At 44.9% G+C, this 25,859-nt stretch overlaps 1 protein-coding gene and 1 pseudogene across 4 annotated transcripts in view; one reads left to right on the top strand and one right to left on the bottom strand.

The window, feature by feature from the left end:
• The window catches only part of JARID2 (jumonji and AT-rich interaction domain containing 2), a 282,451-nt gene extending 257,804 nt beyond the window's left edge, over positions 1-24,647 (bottom strand). The window contains exons 1-2 of one of the 3 annotated variants that reach the window (XM_084872717.1): positions 24,501-24,647; positions 23,495-23,695 (exon numbers count right to left, since the gene is read on the bottom strand). In XM_084872717.1, the coding sequence (XP_084728843.1) occupies positions 23,495-23,539 (45 nt within the window). In that variant the 5' untranslated portion in view covers positions 23,540-23,695; positions 24,501-24,647. Of the gene's footprint in view, positions 1-21,259; positions 21,624-23,494; positions 24,118-24,500 lie in introns of those variants that run through there. The other 2 variants (XM_084872716.1, XM_084872715.1) reach the window with 2 other exon arrangements.
• LOC311616585 (sperm-associated antigen 7-like) lies at positions 2,213-3,209 on the top strand (annotated as a pseudogene). Its single transcript has one exon. The product of its transcript is annotated as a sperm-associated antigen 7-like (transcript).
• Positions 24,648-25,859: the final 1,212 nt, after the last annotated feature.

Below are 25,859 nucleotides of genomic sequence, written 5' to 3'. Positions count from 1 at the left end.
TCCCCAGGCCTCCCCAACAGCCATTCTGTCACAACTGGATAATGGAAAGAAGCTTAACAGGGAGGTAGCAACTATTTTCCTCCGACTAAATGAAGTCCTGAACTTAAGCTGCACTTCTAAGAAGGAAATGACAATCATTTTGGCAAATGAATTTTTTAGTTTCTCTTAGCAGCAGTAAGATAACCATTGTCAACAATAGCAAAAGCTCAAAAATGAGCTTTTTGGTTGTATTGTTAAAGCTCTTATGTGGGAAAATCTAGCTATGCCATTATGAAAAGCTAATTCAGGTCAAATGCACCATCTGAGAGGGTTTGGAGATACTATTTTAAATTTCTGTATCGGTTCTGGTAATAGTAATAGGCTTTGCAAAGAAGGAAAAAAAGTGGTGGTCACCACCCCTTATCACAATTTTCAGTAAGCAGGTAGGCAGTTAGGAGCAAAGGTTTCACTATCACCCACCACCCATCCACCCTGGCCAACAAGAGATGCGGGGAGAGGAGAAGGCCATAACCCCACTATGGCCAAGAGAATAAATGACTGAATCCCTCTACAACTCTGGCATTAAGTTCTGACTCACTAGCATTCTGGAAGGCTATGTCAATGTGCACTACATGGAACCAACTATCCTCCTGCTGTGTCCTCTGATGAACAGAAGTTATTTCCAGGGCCCCAAGTAACACAGCATCCTCAGGAACATAGGTAAAATACATAGCCCTCCAGGGATGAACACGCACACAGTCCGATAGCAGTCCTATCCCATATCTAGAAGACTGCACAATATCAAAGAAATGTTAGACTAACAGCCGGGAGACCCTCTAAGGTCCTCAGTAATGAGATGAGAATAAAATCTCCTTCCTACATCATGGCAGACTTTTGAAGACAGAAGAGCCAATGAAATGTCCTCCCACAAAGAATTTAACAGCATGGGCTCACCAGAAAGCTCACCAGAACCAGTGTGCTCCACTCTCAGAGTATTCCAAGTCTGTTTCCATTTTACTATCATTTGAAACCTGATTCTAAAAACAATGTTCTACCTGGACTATTTCACAACTGACACACTTACAGTTGGTTATGATTCAGGCGCTCCTCTCCCAGTTGCTGACATACCCAGGCCTTTTGCTTCCCGTCAAGCAGATTTCTAAGCCAACCACTTCTATGTCTGTGTGGGAAAAGGCACTTGGTTCTACATCGAATGCTAGTGAGCGCTCCCCACAGTTTGTTTTGTTTTGTTTTGTTTTGTTTTCAGTGGAGGACACTGAGGTCAAGAGAATGATACTCCAGAAAGCTCAAGCTCTCTGGACACATTTTTTATGTTCAGAGTGTTCAGCTCACCATCTCTCCTTACAGTCAAAGGAGAACAACTTGATTAATAGTCTGCCATCCAGCAATTTGTAATGTGCCTGTATTATTCCAAACTCTCCCTCAAAGCAGCTTAAGAAAAGAGACACTGATACATGCAGGTGGAAGGGAATGCCTATCATGGAGGGGCACTTACTAAACACCTCCTCTTTGCTCACTGGGGCACCTACATCCCATTTACAGTGGAGAATACTGAGGCTGCCTTCAGATGAGGCTCAGTGGTCTTCCAGGCACTCAGCTGGGAAGAGGCAGGATGGACATTCAGTGGCCAGCTGCCGTCCTTATTTAGATCGGAAAGTACTTAGTTACAACAATAAGTCTCCGGGGGTCATGAAGTGACGTTCACGTGAATGAACAAACACAAACACACCCACACACAGACCACGTGCATGCCCACACATACTTGCCTGAGTATGTATTCACAAAACCGTTTTTGAAAACAGTGTTTTCAACCAAACTAAAATTAAGAACACATTTTTGCTTCAAGATAACTCAATAGAAGCAGAAGCGGCTTTGATAAAAGATTCCTAAAGCTCAAAATATACAACACCCTAGCCAGAAGTAGGTTGGGCAATGGGGTTTCCTGAAGCGCAACCAAGCACTACTAGGTGGGGAACAATGACCATGAAACTGCTGTTTCCTTATGAGGCCCTGCAAATTAGTCCTTCCCCCAGGGGGAGGGGATGTGAAGCTTGCTCTCTGCTATTTCCCAGTTCATGGCTACTATTCCAGGGTGAGTGTGTGTGATGGTAATGGGATGTTGTCAAGAAGTAAAAATTCTAAACTGATATTTGTATTTCTTCTCTGATGGAAGTTCACTAAAAGTAAGAATTAAAATATACTTGATCATTCTCTCCCCTTAAAAGAGCTCTTTAAAAGAGATGCAGAAGGATCCCCAAATTCTGCTTAGTCAGCACAAATACCACATGGGATCCACTAGACCTATTTGTCCTCTTGGGTTTCAGATGCTTTGTAGGGTGAAACGTGGAGACAAAAGAAATTAAGAAGAGTATATGTGGCAGATATTTAAGATAAATCTAACCAGTACTGACCTATAATTTGGAGAACCTGCACCTTGTGCCATCTTTTTCATGAACATGGGAGAGCACTCTGGGACATTTCCAGCTGGCAGGAAGGAAGCACCATTATTTATCCAGTTGGCTCAGACACCTGGCAAGCTCCACTTTTAAAACCTTTACAGCCTGTCTCTGTCACTCCCAAGATGGCAGACCTACTGAGCTCCATGGAAAAACCACCCAGCCTCAGTGACCGGGAGACCTGGCACAGGACCTGCGAGCAGGCTGCCTACCTGAAGAAACTACAGAAGCAAGAGAAACAACAGAAATGGAGTTTCGTAAAAAGATGGAGAAAGAGGTGCCCAATTTCACCCAAGACAGTGGGCAGATCAAGAAAAAGTTTCAGCCGATGAGCAAGATAGAAGCATTCTACACCATGTGGTGGAAGTGGCTGGCCTGACATACATCTCCTTCAGGGAAGATGATGAATTTCACTATTTCATAATCTTCAAAAAGGAGTTTGCACCCTCAGATGAAGAGCTAGTGGAGAGGAGTGGGACCCCAGGAGGCTGAGGATAAACAGAAGCTGAAGGAGCTGGCACAGCGGCAGGAGGCAGCTCAGCAGGGACCCGTTGTGGTGAGAGTACAAGGACAAGTACAGCCACCTTATCAGCTAAGGGGCAGCCAAGGATGCAGCCCATATGCTTACAGGCCAACAAGACCTATGGCTGTGGCCAACAAGAGGGACACATGCTCCACTTAAGAGGCTATGAATGAGATATGAGCCAAGAAGCATTGTGGCAGAGTGGGGAAGAGTTGCCACCTACCTCCTAGGCGCCCTAGCTCTCCGGGGCAGGGCAGGGAGGGACAGGCTGCTGCTATTAAAACCCATTCTGGAGCCCAGCTCTGAACCACCTCCTAACAGCTATCACTTAGGCTGTAGGAAGCAGGTGTCTGATTTGTCACTGTCGAGTTTGGTATGTATGTGGGGGGTGGAGGTGTTGTGTGTGTATGTGCAAGGGAGTAAATGCATAGGTGGGTATTTAATCTGTATTATTCGTTCTCCTTGGAACTTTCTTCCCCATGGGCCTGGGATTACTTTACATTCAATAAACACTGTTTGACCAAAAACAAAAACTATACACACTGCCCTCCAGCTTCAATGAATCATGGCTTTCAGAAAGACCCCTGAAGCTAAGGAGGGGGCTAGAAATAAATCACATTAAAACAAAAGGAGGGCTGGGACAAATCCACACTATCCAGTGAAAGACCATGGATACAGGTCCCAAACACATGAGTGTCCAGCCCAAAAGAGACTGGACATGCTGACATGGCTATCCTGGGTCTACAGCCACTGATGGGCCCTGCAGGGACACCCACTAATTGATTGGAAAGTGACCTGTCCAGTGGGTCTTTCTGTAGCCAATAAGTAGCCTTAACCTCTGACTGTATCCATGGGTAGAAATGAAGGCAATTCTCAAAGCAGTGCCCCTTCACAAAATAAATCCCACAGCACTGAATCCAGAATGTTACTGTACAGCTATCTGGAGTCCCAGCTGACAATCCCATATTTATTTGGAGCAGGGAGGGTGATTAAGGCTTTAAATTCAATTACAATTATGGAACTCTGAAAAACTTACTAAAAGAATGAATCCAAACCTACATTTGAGATGCAGAACTAAAGAGACAAGAATTCAGAGTCCCCACCTTGTCCAAAGGGGGGTCAGTCCCACAACACAGACTGGATCAGGGACTGTTAAAGACAAGGACTGGCTGCATTCAGCCAACATTATAAGAACAACCAACTGGTCCTGTTCCTTAGTCTTGTGCTTTTAAAGGACGGTCGATGTGCCAACTATTTTAAAGCTCTAACACACTAATTCTGTAAACAATAATGGCTACAGCCTGCACAATGCGCACTGGAATGGATTCCTCAACTTGGCCTCATCACTTATGCAGCTGATGAAACAAACACTGACAGCTTTTTTGCATTTGTAAAGGCCCCACAGCAGCTGTGGTGATCCCACCATAGAGCAATGAATTAAGCCTGAAACCCAGCTGGGTCTGAACAGAAGCCTTTTTTGCACAATACAGCAAGACTATCATTGTTAACCTAGGCATTATTGGGAAATATTCTGCATTACATTATAGGGCAGTTCTAACTCAATTTTTTAAAATTAGCTCTAATAAGCAATTTTAGTAGGAGGGATGTGGCACTTGCTTTTAAAAAAGCACAAGTATTTGTGCAGGTTATAGGTACACCACACAAAGGAAGCTTGGCAGGACAGATTTCCAGTTAAACAATGCAAAGTTTAAAACAGTAACTCCTTCTTATGCACACATTCATGCATACACACTCACTGACATCTACCTTCCAAATTGAAGAAGGTATATAACCTTGAAACTTCCTGGTTATTTGACCACAACAGAAAAAAATGTGGAATATAACTCCCCATTAGGTAAGCCAAATCCATGACCTAAGCACAAGAGTCAATTTGGAACAGAATGCTGTACTTGAAAAACTAGAGTGTGACAAAGCATGATTAATATCATTAGGAAGGACATTTTTTTACACTGAACTTGAGAGTACTCTGTAATAAATAAAATTCCAAATGCTGACAGACACACCAGGAACCTCAAGAAAAGGCCCGGACATCCATACCAAGATGCTCACTCCTCCCTGAGATGTAGAGCATGCACTCCCCACTTCTCTAAATGCTTTGGGACACCCTCAGGCCACGTGAGTTTTTCAACACCCAGCCTCTATTGCCTCATACTTTCCCTGAACACTTCAATATGAGCAAAAAGTGCCTGACTCAAATAAGAGGCCAATCTCATCTCAACAATTTCACACCAACTTGGGAAAATAAATCTGGCAAAAATCAGAAAAATCAAAAGAAAACATGGTCCCTAACCGGATATGCTCAAAGGACAGAGCACAGGCCTGTGGACTAAAGGGACCTGGGTTTGATTCCAGTAAAGGGCAAGTACCCTGATTGTGGGCTTGATCCCCAGTTGGGGGTATGCAAAAGGCAGCTGATAGATGTTTCTCTCTCATTTAGGTTTCTAACTCTCTATCCTTCTCCCTTCCTCTCTGTTAAAACCAATAAAATATATTTTTTTAAAAACAAAACAAATAATACTGCCGAAACCGGTTTTGCTCAGTGGATATAGCATTGGCCTTCGGACTGCAAGGTCCCGGGTTCGATTCCGGTCAAGGGCATGTACCTTGGTTGCGGGCACATTTCCATTAGGGGGTGTGCAGGAGGCAGCTGATAGATGATTCTCTCATTGGTGTTTCTAACTCTCTATCCCTCTCTCCTAAAGCAAGTTTGGAGGGAGCAACAAAATCAGGGAGAATTTCTAGGTAGATAGTTCTAGTACCCCTAGTGCTTTGCCAAAGAATGACAACACAGTTAACCACAAGTAAAAAAAAAAAAAAAAAAAAAAAATTGAAGAAAATAGTTCCTCGTCCTCTGCACTCCCAGAGGAGCCAGCATTTTAAATTCTACCTCTCCCAAAACTATGTGGTAAATGCTATGTGATGATGCATTTGAAGAGCCACACTATAGCCAAAAACGCCTGAGTCCCAACAAAAAGTAACTCACCCCATGATGAAATTCGAAGTCCCACCTTTTTTTCACACTTAAGCAAATGGAGAATCTGGTTCTAGCATAAATATGTGTAAACAGTGTTTACAGTATGCAAAAGGACAGAAGAAATAAGACATAGTGAAGCGGGCCAGTCAGGCAGGAAAGAAAATGAGAATCCGCCCCTTTAAAGGCAAGGCAACTGCCCAGAAGCAGAGGGTACAATATGGCACTGCTGAATAGAACAGAGGAGGCTGGAAACAAAAGCTGAGAATAACAGCTTAGCAGGTTAGTAAAACAGCGGTAAGACAATTTAATAATAATGCATGTGCATAATTTTCTAATTCAGAGCATTAGAAAATTATGCACATTAGGGCAAAAACATCAACCTCACAAAAACGTATACATAAATACTCATGGCAGCAAATTCATTAACAGCCAAAAGGTGGAAAAACAAACCTACATGTCTAACAGCTAATGGATGGATAAGCAAAGTGTGGTATGTCCATGCAATGAAATATTACTCGGGCCTAAAAAGGAATGAAGTACTGATATATGATGCAACATAAACAAACCTTGAAAACATTATGCTAAGTGAAAGAAGCTAGTCATAAAAAGCTACCTATTGTATAATTCAATTTATATGAAGTGTCTAATACAGGCAAATTCATAGAGCAGAAAGTAAATTAGTTGTTACCAGAGACTGGGGGAACTGGAATGAAATAACAAGTGACTGACTGCCAACGGGTTTGAAGTTTCTTTTTCAGGTGATGAAAATGTTCTAAAATGAATGGTGATGATGGTCACACAACTCTAAATATACTAAAAACCACTGAATTGTTAAGAGGAAAAAAATGTATTTTCATCTAAAGTCACTCAGGGAAAGACAGATGTCTCAATTGCCTTTTATTTTGAACTACCATTGAAACAGGCAAAGAAAAATAGTTGAACTTCCCAAAGAACTGGAATAAGTTGGGGATATAAGAAGAGTTTTGTGTTGTTGTTGTTTTGTGTGTGTTTTTTTTAAGGCTAAAAGGACTGACACTTTGCTAAAGATATAGCAGAAAGGATATATACTAAGAATATACTGGATCCAAAAACTATGGTACATCTACACAATGGAATACTATGCTGCCATAAAAAAGGAATTCTCATCATTTGCAGCAACCTGGATAGAACTAGAGAACATCATGCTGAGTGAAATAAGCCAGTCAATGAAAGAGAAATACCACATGACCTCACTCATTTATGGATATTAAAGAACATTATAAACTGATGAACCAAAAGTCAGATATAAAGACAGTAAAGCAACAAGCAGACTGTCAAATTACAGCGGGGAGGGTAGGGAGATCTGGGGGAGATAAGAGATCAACCGAAGGACTTGTATACATGCATATAAATAAAACCAATGGACACAAAACTCTGGGGAGGGAGGGTGTGTGTGTAGGGGGGGGGGGGACAATGTTAAAATATGTACACAGATAATAATTTAATAAAAAAAAAATTTTTTTTAAGAATATATATACTGTTTATTAGACTGTAAAGTGCCATGTTATGTGGTGGAACTTTAATTTCCCAAAAAATAAAAACTGCAACTTTAGCCTTCCTATTTCCCTAATAGTGTGGGCTTTAAGTGAGTGAGAATCAACCATTTAAACATATTTATTTAGTGTCACCACCAACTCAGATAAGTCCCTTAGTCTTAAATCTATCTTTGAATTCATAAATTAGGCCGAAAGCAGTTAGGAGAAAACTCCAAAGGCAAGCTTATCACCTTTTTTAAGTTATTAACACTTTTAAAAATCGTTTGCCCTGGCCAATTGCTCAATGGTTAGAGCATCAGTCCATAGATCAAAGGGTTGCAGTTAGATCCCAGGCCCTGGTTAGGGCACATGTGGGATGTGTTTCTCATGTAGATAATTATTTCTCTCTCTCTCCCTCTCTGTTTCTCTCTATCCCCTCTCCTCCCCTCCCCACTCCTTCTCTCCCTTCCCCTCTCTCCCAACCTCCCTTCCACTCTCAAAAAATATATCCTATCTAATAAAAGAGTAATATGCAGATTGACCATCACTCCAACACACAAGATGGCTGCCCCATGTGGTCAAAGATCCTGCCCCCATGTAGACACAAGATGGCCACCACAAGATGGCCAGCAGGGGAGGGCAGTTAGGGGTGACCAGGCTGGCAGAGGAGGGAGTTGGGGCAAACAGGAAGGCAGGCAGGCGAGCAGTTGGGAGCCAGCAGTCCTGGATTGTGAGAGGGATGTCCGACTGCCCATTTAGACCCGATCCCATCGATCCCATCAGGATCTAAATGGGCAGTTGAACATTCCTTGAGGGATCCCAGATTGGAGAGGGTGCAGGATGGGCTGAGGGACACCCCCCCCCCCCACCTCACTCCCTACACGAATTTCATGCACCGGGCCTCTAGTATAATAATAAAATAAATGGAAAAAATATCTTCAGGTAAAAGTTAAAAAAAAAAAAAATCTTTAACACCCAGCAGAGAGGATTATTATGGGAGAAAACAAAAGTGACCATGAAGCACGATCCCAGGCCTATACCTAATGCCTGCCCAGAGAAAGCAGTTATGCTTGGGAAAGGTGTTCTGTTCTTTACTGAGATGACCTCTATATACAAAAAAGAATGCCTCTTTAATATGTACCACTAAGGTCTTCGTTTGTATTAAACAACTGTAAGCAAACAATGTTTGACTGTAAAAGCTTTTGCAAGTCAAAAATAATGGCCTTACTAGGCAAACTGACTGTTCTTTATAATCATCATTTATACTCCCCCAAGAGGCTGTGCCTATTGCTCCAATAAATTCTGGAAAGAAATAACATGACAACTGCAGCAAGTCTCATAGAAGGAGGAAAGCAAAAAAGGCCAGTTGAGTAGAAAATGTGTTTCATTTTAGGCAGTGTCAGTGTTGGGGTAGCAATCACATCACTCATTTGGTGCAGGGAGTAGAATTAGAAGGAAGAGAAAAACACACCACTTTTTAGCTCCAGATATTTCCAAATCAGACCCATCCTCCCCAACTCCCATGCTTTTCAGCTTACCAGGGTCATAAGAAAGCCCACTTTAATAGCATCATTAAAGTTCTGATTTATCACAACTACAACAGAGTGTGCTTCTCATCTGGATAAGAATTTGGTATAATATGAAGCTTTGAAGTCCTAGTGGTAGCAGGAATTTCTGCAGGACTAATTGATGTTTATATTGAGCTGGGCTGTGGGGGCGGATGGAGTCCAATTGAACTGAAAGAAGTATTCCCAACCCCTTGACCAGGAGCGTTGGCCATAGCTCAGATATGCCCAGAGCCTAGACTCTGGGACTATCAGGCAAGCCAAACGTGTTCTTTATTTTAAAGGAGTTTTCCATTCACTCTGTTAGCCACCTTTCAGATTCCAGCTGAGTTTAAACCACAATGGTCTGGAATTCTAACAGCAGTTTTGAGGATTATGACACAGAATGAGTATTTGAAAACATTTTTAAGACACAAAATGCTGGCTCATGCTGTAACATCTATCAATGGCCACCACTGAAAAAAAAAAAAAGGACTTCATTATTAAATCAAAATCCTCCATGGCCCCTTACACTGTGGAAAAAAGCAATAAACTGTATTGGCATTCAAACAGAAATTTGATCTCTGTCACTTGAGTATGTCATCACCACTGGGGATTACTTTCATGTATCTTTACAATTCCTTCAGATTAAAATTCTGTCAGGATGTCAATATCAATACTACCTAACAAAACTTGCCTTTAATTTAAGTTTTAGGTAAAGTTTTCAAAGCTAAAAACAAAAAGCTACTCAGCCCAAATACTGCTGGGTTGAGAAGGACAACTGCTCACTATCCATATTTTAATCTGTTTGTCACATTTTGGATTTAGAAAGTGAACTTAAATCAGATCAAAGCAAAAATTATTTGCTCCAAGGATGACTGCTCATTATGGCCTTAATTCCTTTTTGGAATGCAGTGTGATATATATGAATAAGTATATAAAACAAACAACCAGAATATAGCTGAGGTATTTAATTTAATGGTCTTCCAAGCCAGAGCCAAATGAAACCTTTTTAACCATACAAACCCACCCCTCACAAATGAGGCCAAAGTCACATATGAGAGTCTGGGTTACCTTAAAGTATGTTGTGCTCACACACAAAAAGTATCCCATAAATATAAAATATATAATTGTACAATTATACAGACTCTCTTCTTCCCTTTGCTACTACAATCATTCTAACAACACATTGTGTGCTTAAGGCAATTTTCTTTATAAAGTGCTTTCACATATCTCATTTAGTCCCAATAATGTGAGAGGACAAAGAAAGAAAACAAACTAAAATAAAACTCAACTGACATCTTTACAACTCATTACAAGTGCTTTTGTATTGGTTTTTAAAAGCAAACAAACTAACAAATCCTCTGGCTTCACACATACTACCTGTGGGGCCATAAATTAGTACAGCCTTTCTCCAAGAAAGCAATGTAGTAAAAGGGTTCTAAACATAAACACAGGCACTTCTGAGTCAGTAATTCCACTTTGAGTAAATTGGGATTAAGTGTCAAAAACACAGGTAAAGCATACTGCACAGGTGATTTTATACAACAGCCCCAAACTGTGAAAAGGCCATCAAAAACAGACAAGGCAAAGGAAAACTGTCAGACACAGAGTCAGGTGCAGAATCATATTTTAATAACTAAGATATAAGATATAAATGCAGCCGAAACCGGTTTGGCTCAGTGGATAGAGCGTCGGTCTGTGGACTGAAAGGTCCCAGGTTCGATTCGGTCAAGGGCATGTACATTGGTTGCGGGCACATCCCCAGTAGGAGGTGTGCAGGAAGCAGCTGGTCAATGTTTCTCTCTCATCAACATTTCTAGCTCTCTATCCCTCTCCCTTCCTCTCTGTAAAAAAAAAAAAAATCAATAAATATATATATGTGTATATATATATATATATATATATATATATATATATATAAAGATATAAATGCAAAAAACACACAACAGAACAGCACTTGAGTAGAAACCCATGTAAATAAACTATTTTTCTACAAGTACAAGATTGTTGGTGTGCAATTACCATGGTTTTCTATCTTTGTGTAAGCTGCCTGATTTGAATGATTCCTTATCTATCTCTATATATAAAAGCCTAAGTGACTGTTCAACCGTTTGACCAGTAGCTATGATGCCCACTGACCACCCAGGAGGCAGATGCTCAACACACAGGCATGGAAACATGGAACAGGCTGATAAATCTCAGAGGGAAGAGGAGTGGCAGAAAGAGATTAGCTAAAGATCTTATATGTATACTAGAGGCCCGGTGCTAGGGTCACCGGCCTGGCCTGTGGGAATTGGGCCAAAACCAGCAATATGATATAACCCGGAGGGTTCCCAGATTGTCAGAGGGTGCAGGCCAAGCCGAGGAACCCCACCGGTGCACAAATCCGTGCACTGGGCCTCTAGTAAATAAATTTAAAAACTTTTTGCAGAAACCGGTTTGGCTCAGTGGTAACCGGTTTGGCTCAGTGGTAGAGCGTCGGTCTGCAGACTGAAAGGTCCCAGGTTCAATTCCGGTCAGGGGCATGTACGTTGGTTGTGGGCACATCCCCGGTAGGGGGTGTGCAAGAGGCAGCTGGTCGATGTTTCTCTCTCATTGACGTTTCTAGCTCTCTATCTCTCTCCCTTCCTCTCTGTAAAAAATCAATAAAATATATTAAAATAAATAAATTTAAAAACTATTTTGCAAAGGGGGAAAGAAATGAATTGGCCTAATAGGTATAAGGATTATATGTAGCTTTTTACTTTTCTGTGAAAATGAACAAATTACTGCAGTTATGGAGAATACGCCTGGCAGAAACATCTCCAAAAGAGATGTTCACAGCCCCCCCTAATGTATCCGGGGCTGGATTTCATGTCCTGGTATGTCACTGATAAAACATGCAACCCTAGGCAGGTCACCCAACAGTTGGTACTAAACACCTCAGGTTTTCTCAGCTATAAAACTGATTAGTTAAGCCCTGGGCTGTGTGGCTCAGTAGGTTGAAGGTCATCCTGAACCCTTGAGTGGTGGGCTCCATTCAAGTCCAGACACGTTTTTCTCTCTCTTTCCCTCCCTTCCTAACCTCCCAAATCAATTAAAAAAAAAAAAACCTCATTAAGCTCATCTTTTTCTTCTAGATCCATAGTAATCCTCTTGCAACACTAGTTTTTTAAACACTCCATAATTCAACAAATATTCCTCAACTGTGACAACTTATAAAATTGAGCCCCTATTCTTGAAGGGTTAATAAGGTAAATGACATGTAAACAATAATTCTAGCACCTAGAGGTAGATGTGAGGAATCAGGTCAACAAAGAAAGGGGGCTTGGCTCTGCTTAACTGGGGAAAGACTCTTCAGGTAATCTGTTCCGTGAGCAAGTTGAGGAACCAGGACATGAAAAGACTAATAGCCTAGGCTCAGCTGAACTGAAAATGGGTGACAGAATAGGCCCAAGATAGATCTAGAAGGGCTTTTTATGCTGTGTTGACAATAAAAGTTGATTTAGACTTGACCCTGAGAGCCACTGAAGGAATCATGATCAGATTTTCAATATCAAGGACTATTGCTCTAGGATCCAGTTTAAACATCTCTGTGCAGACTCAGTACCACTCTAAACTTAATTCTCACTTTCTAATGCACCCCCCACCCTGACAAGTATGCAAGTTAAGTGATGAATAATACAGAAGAGATTCAACAACGATCAGAGGGGGAGCTAGCTAGGTAGCTCAGTTGGTTAGAGGTTGTCCCGATATGCCAACCTGTGGGTTCAATCCCCATCAGGGCACATACAAGAATCAACCAATGAGTACATAAAGAAGTGGAACAATAAATCAATGTTTCTCTCTCTCCCTTCCCCCCCCCCCCCGAAATCAATAAAGAAAAATTAAAAAAAAAAAAAAAAGTTTAAGGATGGAAAGCAATTGCATCACCTTCTAATCTTTAAAACCTTGTTCTATATCCCAAAATGCATTTCAGAATATTTTGCCATTCATTTGGATAATTAAAAGGCAAAGTATAGCCCTGGCCAGGGTGGCTCCGTTGGATGTGCACTGTCCCATGCACTGAAGGGTCACTGGTTCACTGGTTCATTCTCAGTCAAGCACATACCCAGGTCGTGGGTTCCATCCCATTGGGGCTAGTATGGAAAACAACCAATCAATGTTTCTTTCTCTCTCTCCCTCTTCCTTCCCCTCTCTCTAAAAATCAATTTTTAAAAATGTAAACACACACACAATAGAGGCAAAGTACAGAATTCAATTGATTCATTTATTTCTGAGTCAGGTAGAAAGCTGCCAGCAGGCCCAATGTCTCCAGATTGGTGACTTCCAACTGTGTAAAAATACATTAAGAATCTGTGTAGGAGTATGCAGTTTATGGAGTGCTTTCATATCAAAAATCTCGCTAGGTCTCCCAGCAACAAGCCTGTGAGGTACATGGACAAGTGTTCCAACGAGGAAGCAGCTCAGCAAAATGCCTTGCCATGGGTCACAGAGCCAGTATACTCAATGTAAGGCCAAACCATGAACTCAGCTCATATTCCCAATCTTGTCCATTACCCCATAGGTGATATATGCAAAGGGTGGGACAAAAGTAGGTTTACAGTTGTAAGTATGTAACACAGAGTTTATTATTGTATTATTACTTATTAACTATTGTATTATTTTCCATAGGAACAATTGTAAGCCTACTTTTGCCCCACCCTGTATTCAAAACAAGCCTGTTCACATGAGGCATTACATTTCTGAAGCCCATGCACTAGTAATAAGGCATCTATAATATATAGAACACAAAACTCTCCAAGTTTCAATAATGTCTATATCCAAATGCTGCTTAACAGAATAAACATTCATTCAGTCCCCTTTCTATAAACCTATGGAAAGAATAAATGCAAAAAACACATGCTCAGTCCTAATTCCTTCTCATTTCCTCCTGGCACCTGTTTCTGCCCCCACATGCACCAAACACTTTAACAGCTGGCAGAAATGAGAACCAAGAGATAACACACTCAACCATTGTAGATGCAACCCTAACCAAAATGTGGTCAGGAAATAATGGAGAAAGAACCACCCAGATGTAAAAAGAGAGCAATAACACAGGGTGCCAAAAAGATCTCCCACATTCTGGATGATTCCACCATTACAAACCTGGGCTTCTGTCCCAGTAAACCAGAGTCTCCTGATGGGAAACAGACACACAAAACCCACTCCTCTCACTCCTCCCCTGATCCCAAAAAACTATTGGTGGAAAAGAATTACTGGTTGCAGTGGAGGAAATATGTGCAGGGAAGGGCAAAAATGTGACTACTGTATTTAGTTTATTAACCTTCTAGGATTCGTGGTAACTAAACACTGCTGTTGATAATATGTCAAAGCTCACTGGTCTTCCTCTTCATGGGTGGTGGAGCCTGACCGACTTACAAAATTAGAACTTAAAATCCAATTTAGGCTTTTTAGGCTGCACCAGCTCTCAAGAACAGCTCTCAAGAATTTCTGCCAGTAGGGTTCCCCTTTCCAACACCCTCACACATCCTATGAATATGTGAGTAATTATGTATAATGTTCCCATTACTCACGCTGCTTCATTAACATATCTGGACAGCCTTTGTTTACCGGAAGGCCCAGACCCTGGTGAGGATTTGAGGGTAAATGATTTCCCACAGTGCCCATGGTCCCCTGAGCAGCAAAGTCACAGGCAACAATGCAAGTGCCAGAAAAAGTACTGAAGCCTATTTGTTACAGCCCTACGAAGTCAAAAGGGTTCTCAGAGGCCTGGAGAGTTAGTGCAGCCTACACGGGCTCTCAGGTACAAGGGAGAGGGTGGGGTGGTGGACACATAAAAATACTGAGCACACAAGTATCCCAAGGGGTACTGGGATCTCAGTTCTTTTTCCAATGAGGACTCAGAGACAGCCAGCTGGGAATGAGAGGGTAGCTCCACCAACTGGTGTTTAGAAAATACAACAAACACCAACATGCTCTCAAGATGGATACACTCCTGTTCCTGGAAGCCAAGAAACTGCCTTAACTTCCCCAACTTTCTCAAGCAAAAAATCTCTGCAGGGGCTCGCCAGAGTCCATATTATGGCCCTTTCTCACCTTCTGAGGGGCTACAGCCATTAACTATATGGTCAATATCTATTTGCTTCAGTTCTCTCTTCTGTAAAATGGTCTTAGCCTTTTTCTCATGTGAACTCATTGTGGATACAATAAATGTGGATAGATTTTCAGAATTGACGGGGTCTTCATTTAGGATTCTTTCAGGAGGGGTGGGTGTTATGTGGCCATCTAGAGCATTTTCTACAATCCAAACCCTTCTGGCATTTCTTCAAATGGCAAGCAGAGCCCTAGGAGAGAGGGCAGCCTCCCCACCAGAACAATACAACCTGTGACAAGACACACGGTGGTAAAAGAAACCCAGACATCCAGGTCCAGGGTGGTAGTCCAGTTGCTCACTCAGGTGGCCTAGATTGCCCCAGTGGGGCAGGATCTCCATATACAAACCATAGGCCCATTCCCATCCCAGACATCCTAAGAGAACAAGAAAGATAAAAGCCAACGGCAAGGGGTGACAGGAACAGGAACTCCTAGAAGTAGGCAGGATTACTGGATTAGGAGAAGCAGGGTGTCCAGCCAGTGCCATTCCTACAAGTTTCAGCTCTACTTTTAATGATTTTACTCTGAATGAGAAATGAAGGAAACCCCATTTTAAAAAGTGTGACGCTGTCTGAAGTCCCCAAAAAAGATAAAGAACTAAAAGGATAAGAAAAATCTCAAACTTCCTATAAAAAAGTAGACAAGTAGCAATACTACATCAAAACCAAAGTTATCAGAGTTCCCACCTCCTGGGATGAAAGAAGAGTGCAATGATGAAGCAAGTATGGGAAAGGTTTATGCAACCGGACAGAGATTCTCTGTTATCATTGATGTTTCTATCCCTCTCTCCCTCTCCTCTCGCTTTCTCTCTCTGAAATCAATAAAAAATATAAATAAATAGAAAGAAAAAGATTGAAAGAAAAGGTTTCTGGGGAAAAGGAACCAAAGACGCACAGACAGCCTGGAAAGCAACTGAGGCTTGCAGGGGTGTCAGAGAAAAAAAGAGAAGAACCACCCGAAAGATGGAAAGAAAAAAATAATTGGTTCCAACCACTGAGCCAGGGTGACCCAGTGGTTGAGCATTGACCTATGAACTGAGAGGTCACAGGTATTCACAATTTGATTCCACAGTGGGGGGTATGCAGGAGGCAGCCAATTAATGATATTCTAATCACTGATTTTCTATTTCTCGCTCCCACTCCCTTCCTCTCTGAAATCTATAAAAATATATTTTAATATTTTTTAAATAAAGTAAATAAACAGATTTTTTTTTCTCATTTCATTAACAGGTAGGCTTAAGGATTTAAAATAGAACAGACTTTCAACAATATCTCCTAAGAAAAGAAAGTTGCTAGATTACAAGATGCAAGCTTTTGAATTCCATATAAATTAGGTGTAAAATCATTAATCTTTCAGCCCCCCTACCAGACATTGAATAGCACAATTTTTTTTATTGTAAAAATAACACAAATTAACTCAAGAGGACCACTCTGAGCTATATTACAAAGCATGAACTAGATAGGGTGTCTAGTTTAATGTTTCGGGATTAAGACTAAATACAATGGAAGCACTCTTATCAAAGGTGATAGGGACCAGAGTTGGTTAGCTAATATAAAGTCTGTCTGGGAGAAAACCTTAAAAAAAAAAAAAATAGTGTATTTTATGTACATAAACATTTTAACTTAAACACATGAATGTACTTTTTATTTTGTTGGGAAGGGAATGTGGGGATAAATGAAGTTTGGTTCTTAAATGGGAATCAATGGCAATGTGCATGCAGAATTCTTAAGAGATTTTTCCCCCAAGTCTTTTCAATGTTGGGCCCCCATCCTATATAATAAAAGGCTAATATGCAAATCGACCAAACAGTGGAACAACTGTGCACTGACCACCAGGGGGCAGACGCTCAATGCAGGAGCTGCCTCCTGGTGGTCAGTACACTCCCACAGGGGAGCACTGCATAGCTGCATAGCTGGCAAGCACAGCGGTGGTGGCGGGTAGTAGCAGGCAGCTTGGGGAGCAGGCCTACACTGTCAGTAGGACGTCCCTCCCACCCCCACCCCCCCAAGGGCTCCCAGACTGCGAGAGGGCGCAGGCCGGGCTGGGGACCCCCTTCCCCCCAGGGCATAAATTTAATACACCGGGCCTCTAGTCTAATATAACAGCCTATTTTGTTAACAAGTCACTAACATCAAGTGTTCCCAAATCATTCATCTTAAATTTTCATAGAAACCAACTGTCTTTTCACACTCATTCAAAGGATTACATAATATTTAACTGTAATTGCAATAATAAGACTAACTGGAATAACCAGATTTGGAAACAAACTGACACTTGGCAAGCTTTCTATGGGTGGGAGCCAAAGGGGACACAGGCACACACACCCCAGGGCTGCCCATCAGCCAGGAGTTTCACAGCCAGGATGTTCTGCAGCCAACAGGGCAAGTTGGTTGGCGAGGTAGTGGTTAGCAGAGCTGCTACTGTAATCCTGGGGGACACTTACATGTGAACCAGTAACAGTACAATTACATTTCCAATGTCTAAATTTCTTAGACTACAAAACTTTTTAACCGTGCACTTAAAAATGTCAAGTCTGGGTCTTGAGACCACCGACAAACCATTTGATTAAAAATACTCCAACCAGGCCAGTGTGGCTAAGTGGTTGAGAATCAACCTATGAACCAGACGGTAACAGTTCCATTCTCAGTCAGGACACAGTTTGCAGACTTGATTCCCAGTAGGGGGCGTGCAGGAGACAGCTGATGGATGATTCTCTCATCACTGATGTTTTTACATTTCTCCCTCTCCTTTCCTCTTTCTGAAATCAATAAAAATATATTTTAGTACTTTTTTAAATATTCCAGCTTAGCCTTTACCAAGTGTTTTAATGTACTATAAGCTTAATATGACTTTGCCATATCATCTTTGAAAGGAAGAAAACAGTTCTATTTTAAATGTAACAGACTCTGTAAGATACTTCAAAAGATTCTCTTTCTGAAGAAGGGAAATGTAAGATAACCTTCAGGCCCTGGCCGGTGTGGCTCAGTTGGTGAAGCATCATCCCATGCACCAAGAGGTTACCAGTTCAATTCCTGCTCAGAGCACAATGCCCAAATTTCAGGCTTGATCCCTACTGGAGGGTGTGCAGGAGACAGCCGATCTATGTATCTCTTTCATCGATATTTCTCTCCCTTTCTTTTTCTAAAATCAATAAAAATGTATTTTAAAAAATAAAATAACCTTTGGAGCAGGGAATATACAAGATTACACGGGAGTTATCTCTAAGGCACTTGGAAGTGAGTCAGTAGCCCTCAGCCCAGCAACAGGAACTGGTTTAACCAACTATGAGAGAAGAAACAGCCATTACCAAATATTTCTAGTTGGCTATTTGAGCCAATGACTATGGGGGATACACAAGTCAGAGATACTTCTCTACAGTAAAATAATAGCCCAGATAATAACTGAAATTGGGTTATATTTGGACATAACTTATTTTTCTTTCAAATTGCAGAAACACACTTTGGACTCTATCTTTACAGTATTCATTCCTTAATCATAGCTGCTAAGTTCCTTTGCCCTAGACTTATCTGACAAAGAGAAAAATTACATGAACAGCCCATGAAAGGAAAAACACAGCAATTAAATAATATGTACAAGTTTTTGGCCCCCAGAACTGCAAAAAAAAACAAAAAAACTGGTTGAATGTAAAACAAGGTGGGGGGAGGAAAGGCTTATAAATCCTACCATTATACTTTGGGTATTTCTTTTTTCTTTATAATTTTATGTAATTGTTATTATAGTAAATCCTGCTATTGAGTCTTATAACAAATTTTTCCCAGATTTTAAGTCATACTGCACTTTTAAATCAGAAAATTAGACAGTTAACTTATGGCCTCGTGCAGTGGTTGGCAAACCGTGGCTCACGAGCCACATGTAGCTCTTAGGCCCCTTGAGTGTGGCTCTTCCACAAAATACCACATATGGGTGCGCACATACGGTGTGATTGAAACTTCGTGGCCCATGCGCAGAAGTCGGTTTTCGGCCTATTTTGAAGAAGTAGTTCTAATGCGGAGCCACACTCAAGGGGCTAAAGAGCCACATATGGCTCACAAGCCACGGTTTGTCGACCAGTGGCATAGTGGTACAAATTCTGCTTGAGTGGTCCTAGATATCAAACTCCCATCCTCCATGCTCCCACCCAGCCCCCTACAACCACGGGCTGGGTTCCCTGTAGGTTCCCTGTCTGCCATCAGCCCAGCTCCTGCCAATACTGATGGTGTCAGCCCAGCTCACTCCCCTGCTCACACCCGCTGGTGGGCGTCGTGATTGGGGCCGGCACCATCAGCCAGTGTGAGCTGTGGCTGCTGCTCCAATCCCCCCTCAGGAGCAGGGGGAGGTGGAGAAATGGCGCCATCAGCAGGTGCTGCTCTGATCACCCCCACAGGAGCAGGAGGGAGGAGCTCTTAAGGGCAATTGGGGCCAGCAGCTGCCACTCACACCTGACAGCACCGAGCTATTGCGGCCAGCTTTTTTTTTTTTTTTTTTTTTTTTTGGGGGGGGGGGGTGTCAGCAGCAGGTGCAAGCAGGCCGGGACCACAGGGCATGGGAGCAAAGAATTTTCAGTAGCCACCAGAGGCTCGCCCCAATGACAGCGACTGGCGCCCCACCTTGGTCTGGCATACCAGCTTCTTTTTTTCTTTTTTTTAACATATTTCATTGATTTTTTACGGAGAGGAAGAGAGAGGGATAGAGAGTTAGAAACATCGATGAGAGAGAATCATCGGTCAGCTGCCTCTTGCACACCCCCCACTGGAGATGTGCCCGCAACCAAGATACATGCCCTTGACGGGAATGGAACCTGGGACCCTTCAGTCCTCAGGCCAATACTCTATCCACTGAGCCAAACCGGTTTTGGCCATACCTGCTTCTTGCTCCACCAATCTGCCATGGCCAACACCTGTCATGCTCCATGTTCCACCACTGGCTTCCAATGCCTGCCATGTTCCACGTATGCCCCCTGGTGGTCAGCACATGTCATAGCAACTCGGTTGGTTGGTTGGTTGGTTGATTGATTGTTCTGCTGTTCGGTCTATTTGCATATATATATATTCTTCCTAGGAATAGCCAACTACTGAAATGATGAGCAGAAAATACCTATAGAGCAAAACTTGCAACTGTTTTTATTGTCCAAGAGGACTGGGCTTTGATAGGCAAATGTTTTTGGTTATCTAAGGTATTGCAGTGGAAGTTGTGCCCAGCACAATTAAGAGAGGGTTACACTGCAATTTATGAGTTTCTGAAAGATGTCATTTAATATGAAATATAACAATCATTTCTCCCAAAGTCTGCCACCTACAATCCCATCCCCAAACTCTGCTCTGCTAAGGCAATAAACTAAATGGCAACACAGCAGGCATCTAAGGCTTTTGAGACCAACTGCAGGAAATGTGTTGCCTTCTACCAGCTCGAGTAATAATGCCACATTACAAAGAAAGAGCATATTGTTTTTTATCTTGCATGCGCATCATCTCACATCTCAGAGAAAGTAAAGTGCAAAAGGCAGGTATTAATTTCTCTATTTTACAGAAAAGAAAATACTCAAGACTGGGGGCGGGGGGGGGGGGGGCCCTCTTCTCTTCTGGTTCAGAAGAACCCAGAACATCTTAAGACTTAAGAATCCAGTTGCCTTCCAAGCACACAGTATGAATGACAAGTCTTCCCTCATTTGGCCCCCTAAAAAAATACTCAATAGGCAGAGCTGGCACAGCAGAGGCCTCTCCCAACGGTATCGTAAGGCTTCCAGAAAAAACAACAGCTGCTGCTGTGCAGCATCACCCAGAAAGGCAACCCACCACATTCAGTGAAGACACGCCAAATACGACAAGGTAGCTGAATCCAAACACGGTCCTCCTACAAATGTAGCAAAGCTTTCCCTGAATTAGGCTCCCTTGCTTATTTAAAGCATTAATGAGCAGATCCCACTACCACAGTTGCATGCAATGCCACACCATCAGAAGACCTGCTAACAGAGAAGACGAAACATTTATCCAGAAAGGAGCCATCTCCTCCCTGCTCTCCGCCTCTACATCGGATCAGCATCCCAGGTAGGCCGGGGCACTAATCTGAGGGCGCCGGGCTCCCGCGCTCACCTGGAGGGCAGCGCGGCGTCTGAGGCGGAAGGCGGAGGCCGAGCACGCCCGCCTCCTCGTCCTCCTCCTCCGGGGTGGCAGCCCCGCTCGGCCGCGGCCCGCGGCACCCGTTCCCCGCAGCCCCATCTCGCTGGAACCTCCCACCCGACTTTTGACGTCACGGAGGAAGAAGAGGTTCCACCCGGCCCGTCCCTTTGTGACGTCAGGACAGCAGACTGCGGCTAGGAGCGTCCGGGAATCGGCGGCGGGAGGGGGCGGAGGGAGGCAGGGGGCCGGTGCGATGCGGGGGGAGGCAGGGGGGCAGGGAGGGGGCCGCTGACGTCTCACCGGCTTAACCTGTTGCTCTCAGGACCGCGCCGGAGCAGGGCCGCGGGGAGTCGCGGGGCCGCCGCCGCCAGGCTCCGCCGCGCGCCGTGGGGGGGCGCTCCTGCAGCCGTGCGCCCCCGCCCCGCCCGCGGCCGCTGCTCCCCCGTCCCCCCCCCCCCCCAACGCCGGGCCCCGCGCCCCGCCCGCCGGCCAGGGCCGCAGCCCCGAGCCACCCGGAGCCCCGAGCTCCGAGCCCCGAGCCCGCCCCCTACAGGCCGCGCGCGGCGCCCCACCCCGCCCGGCGCGACCCCAACACGCCCTCCGCTTCGCACCGTCTGGAGCCCGTCCGGCCCCGGGCTCTGCCCCCCGAACCTCCACTCGTGCTCGCCTCCCGCGGCCGCAGCCAGCCAGGAGCTGGCGGCCGGTCGCCCGGACTCGACACGATCCGCTGGCCACCAGCAACAAAAAATACCACCCCACACAGCTCTCCAACTTAGCGAGGTCTGGGACGGGGCGGAGGGGCGGTCCTAGTCCAAGTTCTACCCCATTTGCTTTGTCGCTGCACCCACATCGGACGAGCCCTGGGAAAACGTCCATGCTCCAAAGCAGGGGTGCCTCCATGCAGTTTCCACAGCCTGAATCTAAACTAGTCCTTTGCATTCTACCCGACCCTCTGCAATGCGGATGTATTTTAATTCTTACATTTTTAAGGGAACAGTTGTTTTAGTAGGGCTTGATTATTTAACCTTGCATTTCTTTCTTAGTTGAAGTTTACGTGTCTACATTAGGATCGGCACTCTCAATAAGGCATTCAGCTTTTAAATATATTTACAAAACCAGTGCCCGAAGGTCATCTCCCATTACACACATCACACTGCTCAAAAGGGGAAAATATTAACACCAATTTGTCGACTCGAGTCAAACAAAACTTTCTCATAATGTTGCGTTATTTCTAATGTATGTCCATTTAGCCTTTTAAAAATGGGTTCTTTGATTTAAAGCACGCAGCTAATCACCAATCACTCGAGTGCATATTTGTTTAATCCCTCTCGGTTCCCCCCTCCCCCCTCCTTACACCCCCCTCCCAAACTTAAAAAAAGGCAACCACACACAAAACAAACAGCCCCCATGCCAATCAAAACCTAGCTGTACTATGTATAATACAAATTTAACTATTCCAAAACATTTAAATCTCTGAATATTCACCCAATTTCAGAAACCAATTAACAGGGAGAATTATTTATAGTCACATAGGCATTCATTCACATGCCTACTTAAAAACATTAGCTATACTGTATGTCTTTTTCCCCTAAAACTGGAAGTCATTGAATTTTTAAACAAAACCAGTCCCATTATTAAAGTCAATCCCAACAAATGCATTCACTGTAACATGATTCCCAACTGGTTTATGCTGAGCCAGATAAGCCAAAACGACCACATACATTAAATTTGATGTGCCAGTGCAAGGAACAAGATCGCCATAATCGGACACTCGACTGCAACTTAAAGGGCTTCCAACACACACGGTACACCATTTCGAAACACATTAATAATAATACACACTTCTTTGCATGCAAAGTGCAATATGGGGGCAATCCTGCCCGAGAATGCAGTTTAGTTACAGTACCACAGCCCCCACCCTACTCCCAAGCTCCGCCAAAATCCCTTGCCTTTCATCTAAAACTAGATTATGGTTGTGTCATGCGAGGTCAATGTATTCACTTGAAGTATCTCTACACCAATATGTTTTTTCATCAAAACTAGGCAGGCACGACTTTGCTTGAAAAGCCCTCTTTCAGAAAAGAAAAGAAACAGCCTCATCGGACGCTGTGTTTAAAACCCTTCGGCTGCAGAATTATCTATAAACTTGACATTCACAGCCATTGCTTAAAACTGCAAGTCAAAAGATATGTTGTTAGGAGCACTTACGTATTTCTTCTGAATGATATTCCTCTTGGGTCTTTCCTTGCTCATTCTGAGATCCAAATGCTGATTGCAAAGGGGGACAATTGCTTCATGAATTTAAAGCCGTCAGAAATTTGCAAAAAAATATCCTGGTGGTTTTTATTGTTGTTGGTGGTTGTTCTTGTAATCCGACTTTTCTTCCTCTTCCACCAAAGCCCGATTCGCCTTGAAATAAATCCGAAATTGGGAAGGAAAAAAAAAAAAAAAAAAAAAGAGCCAAAGACGAACGAAGCAAACAAACAAAACAAACAAAAAATTCACTTTAGTAAAACACCCATAATGGAAAATTTCCCCCGAAACACACACACAAAAAAAAAAAGAAAAAAAAAAGAAAAAGAAACCGACGCCCTTCACTGCCCCCCCGTTTTTCCTCCAAAAACTACATCAGCGAAAACGTGAAGGTCCTTAGTGTCTGATCTGTAGTTACATCTTGGAAGAAAAAAGGGAAAGATAAATAAATGTTGGAAGTCACGTTTGTGCTGCAGCAGCAGTGCGAGCAGAAGAGTCAACTCCAGCGGCGGCGGCAGCACCACAGCGAGAGCTCGCCGAGTCTCTTTTTTCCAAGCCCCCCAGCCAATGAGAGGCAGGCGATCCAGCCCAACTTTAAATGGACTCTGCTTTTATACAACTTAGGGCTCCTCGGCTAATTCCCCGCCGGGCGCCAGCCGAAAACTCCCACCGCCCAGCCGCCCGGCTCCCGCCCGCCCCGGCGCCCGCCGCCGCCGGCCCAGCCGGGAGGGCCCCGCAGCCCCGTCGCCCGGAGACACCCGAAAGGCCCCGGGGAACCCTTCCCGGGCAACCCCCGCAGGCATCTCTCCCATGCCGAGCCTGGGAGTGGAATTGAGCGAGGCTCCCTAGCTCCATGCACGGCACGCTCGGTCGCTCCACCTCACCCCCTTTCCCCCAGCTTGCCGCTCACCCCACAGCCGCTAGAGGCGAGCCCTCCCCCCGCCACTGCCCTCATGTCTACCTGCAGCCGGCTTCTGGGTGCGAGTGCGCCGGGACGCCCGGCCCCGGGGAAAGCCGCCTATTCCCGGGGCACCTTAGAATCGTCCCCTTGATCTTCTGGAAGTTGTAGTCCCCCGACTACAAAATGGCTATGGCCACGGGATCGAGGAACTACAATTCCCAGCCTGCCCCGTAAGCCTGTCACTCAACTCCCCTCCCTCCACTTCTTCCCCCTCCTCCCCCTCTCCCCCCTCTCCTCACCGGCCCTGCCAACAAATGCTAGGACGTGTCCCGCGTGCGACAGACACAGCTAGGGGCTGGCTCCGGAACGGCCCGGCGGAGCGCGTGGTCCACGAGCGAGGAACTCCCCACGCCGGCCCGCCCCCGGGCCCGGCCCCCTCCCCGCGCGCCCCGCCCCCACCCGCGGCGCGAACCGCCTGTGGAATCGAGGAATCGCGCGCGCGCCGGGCCGGGCCGAGCGGAGCCGAGCGGCGGGGGAGGGACGCGAGGCTTCCCCGGGGAAGGCCTCGGAGCGCGGCGGCGCGGGGGGCGGTGTCAGCGAGGGGGTTGGAGCCCGTCCTCAGGAAAACTGGGCCACGCACCAAGAGGAATCCTCCGTGCGAACTAGTTGATCGGCGGCGCCTGCTGCCGCTGCCGCTGCCGCGCAGCCGGTGTCACCTCAGGACACCGCCTCGCGGAGCCGCACGGCGCGAGCGGCGGCCGGGCCAGGGTGGCCCGAGGTCACCTCCGCCCGCTACCGGCCGCCGCGCGCCCTCACCCCTCACGTGCGGGGCGGCGTGGCGGGGGGGAGGGGGGGCGGTGCAGCGCAGCACGCGGCCCCCAGGCGGGGACCCCCCCCCCCAAGCGGGTAAGCCAAAAAGGGGACCCCGGGCGGTCGCCTCCTACAAAGGGTAACCAGCTTTGTAGGTCCAATAACCAGAACTCCATCTCTGCCTTTACGGGCGTGTTTTGCGTCTGGGGGGGCCCCGGGAGCGAGGCACACATTGAGCTACAAACGAGTGTAGTGTGGAGAGCGAGCCACAGCCACGCGGGCGAAGGAAGCGTCTGGAACAGCGAGAGCCGCGCGAGGGGCTGCTCCTGTCTCTGCGCCGCCCCGGTTATTAAATCCCCGATAGAAACGGGGCTCCCGGCCCTGGCGTGTCTGTCTCCGGGCATCCGCCTCATTAACAACTTTGTGGAACCTCCCATAGCATTTTGCATTGTTAATTCCCTTATTGTAACCGGGGATTTAGGGAAGTGCTGTGGTAAATGATCTCCCAGACTGTCCTCTGAATAAATGAAAAATGGGGTCATACCCGAATACATTTTACTCTGCTTTCCATTCCTTAGATTCTCCCTAAAAAATAAAAATACTTATTTG

Source organism: Pipistrellus hanaki (assembly GCF_964339955.1).
Source record: "Pipistrellus hanaki genome assembly, chromosome: 2".
NCBI classification, from domain to species: Eukaryota; Metazoa; Chordata; class Mammalia; order Chiroptera; family Vespertilionidae; genus Pipistrellus; species Pipistrellus hanaki.
The sequence above is the reverse complement of the archived record's forward strand: the minus strand, read 5'-3'. Positions and strand labels throughout refer to the sequence as shown.